General features: G+C 38.8%; 2 protein-coding genes and 1 long non-coding RNA gene across 8 annotated transcripts in view; all 3 read left to right on the top strand.

The window, feature by feature from the left end:
• The window catches only part of LOC117794496 (protein sickie), a 43,050-nt gene extending 36,390 nt beyond the window's left edge, over positions 1–6,660 (top strand). For all 6 annotated transcript variants that reach the window (XM_034635117.1, XM_034635123.1, XM_034635122.1 and 3 more), the window contains 4 exons: positions 3,078–4,999; positions 5,213–5,468; positions 5,539–6,018; positions 6,077–6,660. In XM_034635117.1, coding sequence (XP_034491008.1) covers positions 3,078–4,999; positions 5,213–5,468; positions 5,539–6,018; positions 6,077–6,196 — 2,778 coding nt within the window. In that variant the 3' untranslated portion in view covers positions 6,197–6,660. The remainder of the gene's footprint in view (positions 1–3,077; positions 5,000–5,212; positions 5,469–5,538; positions 6,019–6,076) is intronic.
• A 2,399-nt stretch (positions 6,661–9,059) lies between these two features.
• On the top strand, positions 9,060–9,819 carry LOC117781356. The gene is made up of 2 exons (XM_034618103.1): positions 9,060–9,119; positions 9,185–9,819. The coding sequence occupies exons 1-2, from the start codon at positions 9,072–9,074 to the stop codon at positions 9,731–9,733; spliced, it is 597 nt and encodes a 198-aa protein (XP_034473994.1). The 5' UTR covers positions 9,060–9,071; the 3' UTR covers positions 9,734–9,819.
• Positions 9,820–11,134: 1,315 nt separating this feature from the next.
• Positions 11,135–11,870, top strand: LOC117781215. Its single transcript, XR_004617158.1, has 2 exons — positions 11,135–11,190; positions 11,246–11,870. It is a non-coding gene; the product is annotated as an uncharacterized LOC117781215 (long non-coding RNA).
• Positions 11,871–12,884: the final 1,014 nt, after the last annotated feature.

Here is a 12,884-nt window from a genome sequence, read left to right as displayed (position 1 = left end):
AGACACCCTTCGAGGCACTCAACTGCCAACTTTTCATATTATTTGATAGAGATAAAAGTCTGTACCATTTGTGCAAGCGCCGCACGTAGCGAGTGGCAAGAGGCAAACATAGAAATTGATTACGCTGCGTATGAGTAACGTGACACAAGACCCAATGCAGGCAGTGTTGAATAATACCCTGTGAGAATTTTAAACCTTTTCCAAACTTGGGCTGAGCAATTAGACTGAATTATCAAACAATTTAATGCATACAGCGACTAAGAAAGATATTAGAGAGATATGAAATGATAGGAACTAGGTATAAAAATAAGAGAGAGTACTTACAGTGTTGGACAACGCCTCAAACATATTACAGCTTGAGAAAACTTCGGCTGAGCAACTAGATTTAATTATCAAGCAATTTAATAGATGCAAAGACTATGTAGGATATTCATTGTGATAGATGCAAAGACTATGTAGGATATTCATTGTGATGGCTTGAGAAAAAAGACAAGAAAGGGAGGAGGTAGATCCAGTGTTGAATAAAACTTTTTAAATTTAAGAACTTTGCCAAACTTGTGCTTAATTATTTAGTCGGAATTATGAAGACAACTATTAGTTAGAGAAGAAATGATAAGAATGTTGTTTGTGACTTTTAGAGATGAATGAGTTGAGTCAGTGAACTGGAGAGGGAATATCAAAAATCACTCCTTTAGGCTAAGATTGATTAGATTGAGACGTATAAACTCAGCTCAATCAAGTTGGCAATTTTATTGGCGTCCTTGAACTCTCTAAACGTTCAAGCTCTAAAGCTGGTCAACAATTTGCTTTTAGCATTTGTTGACTTATTTTTCATTTACCTAAAACATTTATTGTTGTTGTTGTTGTTATTATTGAGCGTGTCGACTTGACTTAATTTGCATAAGCGGCACGCAAATTAAAATGTGAAACGTGTTAGATGCTTATCAATAAACGAATCATGGGCACGTAAAGCACCCGAAGTCGGGGAGGAAGTGAGAGAAGATAAAACGATTAAGAGTAAAGTAACTGCAATAGTCAGTTTTACTTTAACATTTAGAAAAATGTAAAGTCTTCCTATTTATTTATTCTTATTGCTTAGCTCAACAACTATCGATTGCGATGATTTAATTTATTCATATTTTAAAATTTAAATCGATTGCATTAATAGTTGAATTTCTAATGAGACTACCGCATGCCAATGCTAATGTTAATTGAACGTTCAATTAAACAAGTAAGATTAAAGATAAAACGTAAGGAAAAGAAACACAGATATGAAATAGAGAGTGAGGGAAAAAGTTAAATAGCATTTGTTTCCGAAGTTTTAATGCAGATCCTGTTAAAGTGGTGAAATAAGATTTTTTAATGAATAATCTTTTATAAAAAAACTTTATTGCTGACTTAGTTATAGAGTTGATTATTCAAAAATGTATGATGTCTGTTTTAGTTCGAAAAAAGTAATAAAATTTAAAATTTGAATTTTTCAGCTATTGAAAGTTTTCTTCTTAGAAAGCAACCGCATTTGACTGAAATTTTTTCTACAAATGCAGAACTCAACTGCTGCGTAAGACAGTGTTCTCTCGTTAAAAAGATCCGCTTAAAAGATAGATTTGTTACATGATTATTTAGTTATAGCTCTTACTGCGGTTAATAAAATATTTTCAATAAATGGAAATTTTGAATGCCTATCGAATGACTACTGTACTAGCTTCCGGCAAGCCTATCGTCCAAGACCTAACATCAATTGTACGATGATAAATGAAGATTTTCAGTTTGTTTCCTAAGTCAATTACTTGACAAGTTGCAGCTTCAGTTTCGGAATAAGTTGAGTTCATTATGCATTTCTTTCTTCTTTCCCTTCCTCTGGCTCAACCCCCTTCAAAATGCTCCCTCGCATTATGCTCTCCCCCTACTGATGACTGAACAGCAAATTGCAATTACAACTTCCGTGCTGAGTCACTTTATTTTCGACTCTAATAGCGCTCATTAACTTGATGTAGTTAGTCCGATTCTGAGACTGTTTTGGGTTTGAGTTCGAATTATTCTCTTTCTCCGGCATTTCCTCTTTCATTCGCTCTTTTAGTGATGCACTCTCAGAAACCAAAACGTCGCTCGTCGGTCACGTCGCATCATAAAAATATTCAACGATGACTTTTTCATGAACTTGTGCCTGGCTAGAAGTTGAGGAGCTGCCTTCCCGTCCTCCCAATTTCCCCGTCTGGTTTCATGGCTCTCTGCCTGGAGCTCTCTCTGTGACTTACTGGAGCTGGTGGGAGACAGAGCCTTCTAATGCTTGTTTATGGCACAGGTGTCTGGACAGTCGACAGTCGACAGCCAACCTGAGGGAGTTATAAAGCAAGTTTTGTAAAAAGTTTGTAAAGCGTCGCTTAAATAGGCTCTGTCATAAGCCATGAGTCATCTTTGACAGTCCACACTAGAGATGACAGCCTATTTTATTACTTCACTTTACCGAAGAACGACAAGTTTAAGAAATTTGTGTAATAAAAATTGAAATTCAATTATTGTATACATAACACAGTAGTTAATATTCTATCTCTTTCGTTGTAAGTAACTGCTGTTTTTATAATCTCACTGCTGTTTAGATCTCTACTGTTTTAGATCTCAGGTGAACAACACAAGTTTTCATTAGTAGAATAATAATAAACAGATTATCGATTTAAAAATCGTTGCTAAAGATCGATGCAGAAAAATTGACATGCACCTACTTTTCACTTAAAAAGTGTATCGATGTTTCGATGTATTTTTACATGCACATCTCTAGTGCATATTACAGTTGTTGCATCAGTTGTTGGTTTCATTCTTCTTCTAGTTGCTGTTTCTGTTTCTGTAGTTGTTGTTGTTGTTGTTGTTATTGGTTGGTTGGCTGAGAAGTCGCTTGCATATAAAACAGGGCTTAAAATGCGACGCACGATTGAGACGTGCAACGATAGGGATGGGATGGGAAGGGATGGGGGCCATGATAAATTATCAGGAGTCAGAGAGTACTCAATGCAGTTCTTGGGCAAATCGAACTTACCTGATTCCCCCTCCGTTTTCCCTTTCTTTCTTTCCCCCGGCAGGCGCATGTGGTGTCCGCATTTGAGCAGTCGCTCTCCAACATGACGAATCGCCTGCAGCAGCTGACGGCGACGGCGGAGCGAAAGGATGGCGAACTGACTGACATGCGGCAGACAATTGAGTTGTTGCGCAAGCAGTCCATCCAGGCGGGACTCACAACTGCCCACATGCAGAGCATGGGCGTCCAGACGCAGGGGCAGACCCAAAACGAGCTGATGTTGCAGCAGAAGCCGCCTCCAGTGCCGACTGGCAATGCACGACCAGGTCATGCCAATGGCAACACCAATCCCAATCTCAATCCCAATCCTAATTCCAATGGCAATGGCTTGGGGATGGGAATAGGAATAGGGATGCAGAGACAGCACAGCACGGATTCGATGTGCTCCTTAAACTCCATCAGTTCGGGCTGCTCGGCGGCACAGGATAAGAACAAGGCGAACAAGAAGAAGGGCTGGCTGAGGAGCAGCTTCACCAAGGCGTTCTCCCGCAATGCCAAGATCTCTAAGACCAGTCGCCATGTGGGACAGCACCATCATCAGCATGAGCATAGCTCCAGCAAGACGCCACTCCACAATGGTCATGGACATGGACTCGGACATGGCGATGGTCCTTTGGGTCTGGCAGCATTGGCCACTCAGCCAGCGCCTCCTTTGCCTGTGGCGAATGCGTCCAGCAAGCAGAGTAGTCCTGCCAAAACGGTGACCCTCATTGACAACGCCAAGCCCATTGATGCCATTGACCCGGAGGATCAGCAGGTGGTCGAGGATCTGAAGAAGCAACTGAGAGAAAAGGACCTCGTCCTGACGGATATCCGCCTGGAGGCGCTCAGTTCCGCTTCGCAGCTGGAGAGCCTCAAGGATATGATGAACAAAATGCGCTCCGAGATGATGTCCCTCAAGCAGAACAATGAGCGTCTCCAAAAGCTGGTTACCAGTCGCTCGCTGGCCGGATCCGAGGCTAGCCTGGGCCAGGCCATCAGTCCCAATGGTTCCCTGGGTGGAGGTGGCAACGCTTCGGATGCCTCGCGTCGTTACTCGCTGGCCGATGGCAATGCTCGTCCGCCCATGGAGCTTCCTCCTCGTCTGACCGAGGAACTAGAAGAGGAATGCATGCCGCCGGCACCAGCTCCAGAGCCACCACCACCTCCAGCACCCAGTGCAGGCGCCGTGGCACCGTTGAGTCCAAACACCCACATTGATCTGACACCACCGCCGCCAGCCTTGGAGACAGCACAGCTGAGCAGTCCAGTGCATATGGCTAGTGCTGTCGAGGAGTTGCCGGATGTATGCGATGGCAAGAAGATTGCCATTGCCTGTTACTTGGGACAGCCCGAATCCTTTGCCAAGTACTGTGATGAGCTGCTCGAGCTGGACGACTTTTATGCGAATGGCGCCATCATCGCCAGTCACGAGGCGGATGCCCAGGCACAACCGGGTGACCGTCAAGGAGCTGCCTTCACGGCCGCCAGTTGCAATGAGTTCGTTATCGCCTGCACATACATCTCGGGCAAGACGTCCTGGCAGAACCTGGACTACATTGTGCGCAAGACCTTCAAGGATTATGTGGCACGCATTGATCCCGGCACCAATTTGGGCCTCAACACGGACTCCATAACGTCGTATCATTTGGGTGAGGCCAAACGTGGTCCTGAAATGGGTTTCCCGGAGCTTCTGCCCTGCGGCTACATTGTGGGCAATGTGAAGACCCTCTACATCTGCCTACAGGGTGTTGGCAGCCTGGCCTTCGACAGCCTCATTCCCCGCAGCATTGTACATCGCTATATAAGTCTGCTCACCGAACATCGACGCCTCATTCTGTGCGGTCCCAGCGGCACTGGCAAATCCTATCTGGCTCGCCGCCTGGCCGAGTTCCTTGTGGCACGTGCCGGCCGTGGCAATCCGTCGGAGGCCATAGCCACGTTCAAGTAAGTGACACCTTACGTGTAGAACAGCCAAGTTCTGAAAGTGAGCTCTATAAAAACATTTACAACAACATCAGCTATCTTTGCTTTTATAATCACTGAACAAAAGTCAGTTGTGTTCAGCGCCTCTACTCGAAGCAGAGCATTTGCTGGTCGCTGTTGTTGTTTGTTTGACCTTGTTGCTAATGCCCGTTTCTAAACTGTGTCCCTTTGCAGCGTGGATCACAAGACCTCAAAGGATCTGCGTCAATATCTGGGACACATTGCCGAGCAGGCGGCCATTGCCAATGGCGTCTCGGAGCTGCCATCTGTGATCATATTGGACAATCTGCATCATGCCTCAGCGCTGGGCGATGTCTTCTCCTGTCTGCTCAGCGCTGGACCGGCCACCAAGCTGCCCTGCATCATTGGCACCATGTCGCAGGCGACCTGTAACACCACCAATCTCCAGCTGCATCATAACTTCCGCTGGGTAAGTTTCCTCTTGTCAGACTACTCTCCGTTGGGTGTTTTTATTTAGTTTGGATCTTTCCCATTGACAGGTGCTCACAGCGAATCACATGGAACCGGTTAAGGGATTCCTGGGTCGATTCTTGCGTCGCCGTCTGTTTCAACTGGAGCTGCAGACGCAACACTCACAGCCGGAGCTGGCTGCGGTGCTGGCCTGGTTACCATCTGTGTGGCAGCACATCAATCGCTTTCTCGAGGTGCACAGCTCCAGTGATGTGACCATTGGACCACGTCTATTTCTCTCCTGTCCACTGGACCTCAAGGACTCCCAAGTGTGGTTCACCGACATTTGGAACTATCATTTGTCGCCCTACCTCGTCGAGGCGGTGCGTGAGGGAGTCCAGCTCTACGGACGACGCGGCGGCGCGTGGAACGATCCGTCGGCCTTCATACGCAACTCATATCCCTGGCCTTATGGCCCCGACTCTGTGCCGCCACTGCGCCAGATCAATGCCGAGGATGTGGGCCTAGAAGGCGTGGCCCTCAGCAATGGCGAGCAACAGGATCCATTGGTAAAAGCGTCAGATTTCATCAAAGGACTTGCCTAATCATCCCCTTTACATTTTTCAGCTAAACATGTTGATGCGACTGCAAGAGGCTGCCAACTACTCCGAGAATCAGGATCCAGAATCCGACTGTGCCAGCTTGGACTCCAATGTTACTCCAGACAGCTCGGCGGGAGCTGAGTAGAATGCCCCTAAAAATATATATAAATAATAAACAAACAACTTCGTACATGCCAAATTTACACGTATGCGTTGTAACTGAACGCTAATGGAAACTGCCCCCCACACACACGCACCACACACACTATACACACACTTGATGATCAATCACACAAATGAAATTTCTTGCACTACTTTCGCGAACAAGTTCAAAAGCAGTTCCAAGAAGTTCACATTTGCACCAATCTATAAATCCATTAATCTACCATCCTTTTAACACTCGCCAGCATCCGGTTAATATAAATTGCACTTTTTAGCGCACTTGTTAAAAATGCAAATTGTCCCAAAACAAAAAACAAAAAAAATTCAAAAGAAAATACACAAAAATAGCACTCATTCCACTATTCATTCTATTCACTGTTTTTCTTCAAATCAATATGGTGACCATTTGCGTAAGGTCAACACGACCCGATAAAAAAAATAGTAAAATAACAAAAATATATAGAAAGTGAAACAAAATCCAACATGAAATGTTAAACATTTGCTAAAAATAAAACACTGTTTTGTAAATAAAAACCAAAAATCCCCAAATTATATTTAAGTAACAAATTGTACGGCGGTATCAAATTTTTATACCATTACCCAAGGGAAACCTAAAAAATATCTAAAAAACAAAGTCTATTGTAAATGTAGCATTAAGTTTTTGCTACTACCAATTTACAAGATGTACATTTAAAGGAAAAAGCTTTCACTTTAGTTTAATTATTTGCATAATTACCATTTAATATTGTTACAAACATATTGCATATTTATATAATAACAACATTACTATTTAAACCATTTATTAATATGCCATACAGCGCTTACCACAGCAGCATCAGATATTTGCGAAAATAATATACGTAAATCCCAAATACCCAAAAGATCCATAACAAATAGTGAAATTAACATGCACAAGAATTCCTAAATTATAAAGCAAATGAACAACAGCAACATTAACTAACAGCTTATATATATTAAATACAGTATAACAAATTATATGTCCTGTATCTGTCTAATTTAAATGATTACATTTATGAGATATGAAATCAAATCAAAATAAATTAATATATATAATATAAAACAATTATTTTCTTGTTCTTTATTTCAACAAGAAAAAACGGCTTGATTTAAAAAAAAAGGAAACTTTTAATTTGAATTAAAATATCCAATAGAAAGCGAAGTTTTGTTTGGAATTTAATTATTGCAAGGGAAGATGGGATGCAAGGGCAGTTTGAGTATTGCGGAGGCTCCCAGGACAATTTGGCGCTCCATTTAAAACTGAAGCACACTCCAATAAATGTGGCAGGAAAACGCTAGCGTCTGTCGCTGATCAGAAACAGAGCCAAGATCACTAGTTCCGGTTGTTGATCAGAAAATGGTATAAAATTTAATAAGACCTCTACCAACTAAGAGAAAAATTGACCGACATGACCGACAGGTGCTCAAAATGATTGCAAAGGGCAATCATTGATTTCGATATTAACATGTAGTACAACAAATGAGTTCAAGTCAAACAAAAAGTTCCTTTTTTGAACTCGAACATTTGTTTTATTTTCTAATAAATTTGACTATCACGGAATGGTTGCGAAATAATCTCAATTAAACAAATTGAGGGGTCTTAATGACCGTATTACTTTGTTCAACGTTCATAAGCAACTGACCAACTGATCTGAATGGCTTATTCATCTTTCATGACAACTGAATAGAAATCAAATCATTCGTAGTTCATGACAACTGTACAACTGAATAATGAACTAAATGACTGATCTAGTTCACGATTGAAAAATTACCGAGTGAACTTATTCACGACCTCCTAGAAAATTTCGAAAAAAAATCCTCGATGGATCGCGATTTATCGTGAATTATCATGCAATTATTTCATCCGGGTCATCCGGAGTTTCCTTTTAAATGCACTTTATAATTTCAGTGCAAAAAACATGATTAATCAAAGAAGGACTTTCAAAAATTTCCAAAAAATTCAGCAAACTGAACTAGGTATCCCAACTCTATTCGTTAATGCTTGGTATCCGATTGCAGTGAATCAATCGATATATCTTGATCGTCAGAGATGCACAGTCGCCGACAGGTGGCGCATCAACGAACCGCCACACTACTTGGTGTTTTAGCCACAATTCTTTTAAGAAGAAAAAAAAAGTTTATAAATCATTGATAATTACTAATTTGCAATACTTTCAAATATTTCCGCCTGGTATATATGATTAATTTTCAAGTGACTGAGAAAATTTCTGATATATCTGACCATTTCGCACTAGATAAACAAAATTAGCATCGAATTTGACTTGAATAGAAAACAAACGGTTCTAAGCGCCATCTTTCGGTCAGTTGCATAACTTCGCCAAACAAATTAATAACAACAGGCATTCTGTTAATCTGTTGCATATTGTCAGGCAGCAATATAAATAAGTCTTATTGAAAGTGTTCCAGTTATCTCACAAAAAGTTTAAACTTATGTATATTGAAATTTGCATTTATAATGAAAACTATTCAAGCTTGCTGGTAGAATTTTTCAAGAATCGATTTAGAATTTTCTTCGGGACGAACTCTACATATTAGCATCAAGAAGTTATGAAGTTTTCCAGCATAACGGAACAGTCCTTGTCAAGAGCACAACTTTCCTATCAGAGTTCATTGTACGATCACCGAAGTCTTTGAATCTGAGCAATAATAAAGTAAGTATACGTATACACACGAGTGTATTCATTGAATTCGAATTGATAAGAATAATTTATAAGTGTATCGTTAACATTTATTGATAATAGTGTATACATCATTTCTTGAGAAGAAATCGTATAAAATGACAATAACTTTGTCACCAAGTCCTCAGTTCGCTTAACATCATGTACCCAATGATGCGTTTCACATTGTTATGTTATTTTCTAATTTTGGTAAGAAGCATGAAAAATATTTAATGAATATACCTTTTATAATTCAATTCAAAACTTAATTACAGGGCGTTGTGAAGGGCGAAGCAAGAATGCTGCCAGCAAGAGATCAAGAGATAATTAATGAATTAAAGACGCTTGGCGACAATCTTCTTAATGAGACTTTAAATTCGGAATTGAACAGCAGAATAACTGTGGCCCAATTGATAATAGATTCTAATGTTGCACAACCATCTGTCATAGAAGGAATGCAAGCATTTATAACCCAATGGCGTCCACTCCTGTCCCGTGTGAGTGTAGAAGATTATGGAAGATTTAGTGTCGAATTTCCAGTTGCATTGGAGCTTGAGGTTATGGCCAAGTACAAAGATGAGGACGGTGGACTAAACTACTATACCAGGGGTGCCTTTAGTGCCATAAAAGTCAAGGCTGCAACTGAGGATAGACAACGTCTGACTGCATACAAGGACACTGCCGTTCTGAAGATGGCCGAAGTGAGCCAGGACACAAAACAAGCCAATTATTCTTTGATGAATGCATTTGACGACTTTGTTAATCAAACAAATTTAAGTGTTCGAAATTTCTTTACTTTTTTAAGAGCACTTAGAGAGTATTAGACAATAAGAGCGACTCATATCAGTGCCTATTCAATGTATAACCAATAATTTGATTGAAAATAAAAATTTAAATTTCAGTTACATTACATGCCATATGCCTTATGAAGAGTGACAAAGCCGACTATTGCAATACGATTGTTCGATAAATCAAATAGAATAGTTCTTACTATTATTCCCTACCATAAATCTAGATAAATCTAATTTTGGTTGGCGGGAAATCGCAAATAACCGCAACATTTAACCACCCCACAGAATCGACACCACAGATATTATATGTTCTGTTTTTTGGGGTGATCTGACTTTAATTTTGTATAATCCTGATTTATATAATTCTGAGAAACATGTTACAACGATAGTTCATCACATACATACTTACACTCGTCTCTTTATAGAATTAATACGAGTTTTGTGGATTTTGTATATTCAATTAATTAATGATTAATCAAACTATCAATATATAGGTGACAAAAACGTGATACATACAGTATCTGAAAGCTCTTAGGCATAACATTTAAGTTTTTTCTATGGTATTTACTATGGCGATTCACAAAGAAATTTCAATCCAACCGAAAACCAACCAAAGCCCATACATTTTTGATTATTTTTCGGTTAGCTTACATTTCTGGAACACCACTTTGTTATTAATTAAAATTTCTTTACAAGCTAAAAATCTAGTTGCGAAATCTTTTCATGTCCCAAATTTTCCTATATCTGATTTATTTATATTTATTAGGATAATATTGTATGTTCCATACAATTTAATTTCTGATGGCAAAGAAAAATAATTTTTAAGTAAATGTATACATATTTGATCAGTACACTCCTTCCAATATCATTATTTATTTTACAACGGAATATCTTTCTTAAGCTATTTTAAAGACAACTCGACCGAAACGGTCGAAGATGTATGAGTTCAGTTGAAAACATTAATTTAAAATTTTGTACTTCAATAAAATCCTTGAAATTCATTTTCTGTACAAATTTAATTTTCATGAAAATAAATTAGAACTATACCATTTTTCAAAAATTAAATTGTTTATGATTAAACAAATTTCATTTTAATGGCGGAGATTTGTAAATATCTTTAAGATTAACCACATTTTATTCCCATTTTAATGTACTTTACAAAAATTGAAGTATTTTTTGGTTTTGTTAGAATGTGGACTACTGATCGTTGTGTCTCTTCTGTTCTAGATCGTTTATAAAAAGTGTCTTACAGTCGATGCTCCAGTTCCTTATCGAAGTTCAGCTGCAGTGCTCAGATTCGTGATTATAATAAGAATAAGTATTTTAAAAAATTGATTACGAGTAAAACTGTGGTTATTCCCAACTTTTTAATGATAAGGCCTCTGAATAAAGGAAAGTATAAAACGGCAACAATTTGTCGAGTTAATTTACAGTTCGCTAAAATATTACTGAAGATGCGTTACTTGCTACTCCTAGGAATTGCTCTCTTGGTAATTGTTCTGATAAATATAAATATTATGGTTATTAACTTGAACAGAATTACAGGGTACTGTAAGAGGAGAACACAGAGATATTCCCGAAAGCGATAAAATCCTTATAATTGAACTAAGACAACGTGGCGAAAACACCCTTGACGATATTTTAAAAGTGATATATGAAACATGTATGAAATTTGCACAGCTGATTATCGATTCTCAAGAAGCCCCACAAGATGTCCTTGATAGAGTGCAAGCATTTAAAACACGCTGGATTAACAAAAGCTCAAATTTAAATGAAACTGATGCTGATAAATGTTTATTAGAAGTTAGTATAGCATTTAGTGAGGAGTCACTATATCCAAACGAGCTTACGGAACGAGGAAATCTGTACACAAATGGTAAATTTGATCGGTTCAATTCGGAATATTTTCAAAAAGAATCTTACTCTCCTAGTATTATTGCATTTAAAAATGAATCCATTCAAAAGATAAACAGGGTGAGCCAAGCTACAAAGGATTCTCAAAAAGATTTAATGAATGCATTTCGGGCATTTGAAACGAATAGTAAGAATTTTCTAAGACACAAATTCTATTCTTTTATGACAGAGCTACGAAAATATTAGGATAATTGTCAACCATGTAAGAATTCTGAATAAATAAAATCACATTACACAATGAAGGAAATCCATTTAATCCAGGGTCGTATAATTTCAAATGTGTTCTCAATTTAGAACTTGGCAATATCAACATTTCTAAGGATGCTTTAGTTGTTACTATTTTTGTAATTATCGTAAGAACAACAAATTGATATTCTGTGAGATTGATTAACAAATTTCAATAAACACATAGTTGTTTCTTACTAAAATTGATCAAATACAAATCAATAGAGCATACTATTATAGACATTGTTGACACACCGAAAGCCGATGCTACATCACGCTTGGTGCGACCAAATGTCCTTATCATCAGCGTATCGAAGGAACTGGACAAATTATATTAATGAAAATCTTTCAAGAGAGCGAGTCACATTGTGTGAGACCTCGCTTGGTATTAATGGTTTCGGATAAGTCATTTTCAACATTGACAGATCTGACAGTATAGCTCAATGTCATTCTTCAAAAACGCACACAAAGCTGATATCGCCGTGAGGTTTCAAAAGCACAAGACAAATAGAAGGTACGTGTCACGACCAATATCACGTTTAAAATCCGCACAGCTCTAATTTACTTCAAGTTAAGTAGCTTCAGATTGTTAAGTAGTGTTCAACTGCTTGCCTTGCCAGCCCACAATGTAGCTCAAAATATTGTGTATGTGTGCTAGCAGGTGTCCGCCTTCTTACACAACTGCTGTGCAACAGCTTACCAGTGGACCAAAGTGCGGACGTTGAGCGAGCATGTCGCAAAATGCTCGAGAATGTGCTTAGAATCGGACAAGTTGCGGACAACAAATGAGCGAAGACTGAAGTTTCGCAAAACTCTCGAGTTTAAAATAAAAAAGTATATTTTAAATCGTGCTTTTTTAAAGAGGGAATAAAATCGGAAAAAAATACATAAAATTATTGCAAAATGTATTTTTTTCGAATTATAAATGATATCGTTGCCGATACTGATTCGAATTAGTTTACGAGTCAAAAACAATATCATTTAAGATACGTTTTTAATATCATTAGCGTATCATATAATCAATTACTCCCGACTCGTTTTTAAT

The sequence above is a fragment of the Drosophila innubila genome (genome assembly GCF_004354385.1).
Source record: "Drosophila innubila isolate TH190305 chromosome 2L unlocalized genomic scaffold, UK_Dinn_1.0 4_B_2L, whole genome shotgun sequence".
NCBI lineage: Eukaryota > Metazoa > Arthropoda > Insecta > Diptera > Drosophilidae > Drosophila > Drosophila innubila.
The sequence above is the reverse complement of the archived record's forward strand: the minus strand, read 5'-3'. Positions and strand labels throughout refer to the sequence as shown.

Excerpts from the sequence above, each read along its gene's own strand:
- LOC117781356 (XM_034618103.1), top strand. The coding sequence starts at position 9,072 with ATGTACCCAATGATGCGTTTCACATTGTTATGTTATTTTCTAATTTTG. Across the intron at positions 9,120-9,184 it reads TATGTTATTTTCTAATTTTG|GGCGTTGTGAAGGGCGAAGC; the intron begins GTAAGAAGCATG and ends ACTTAATTACAG.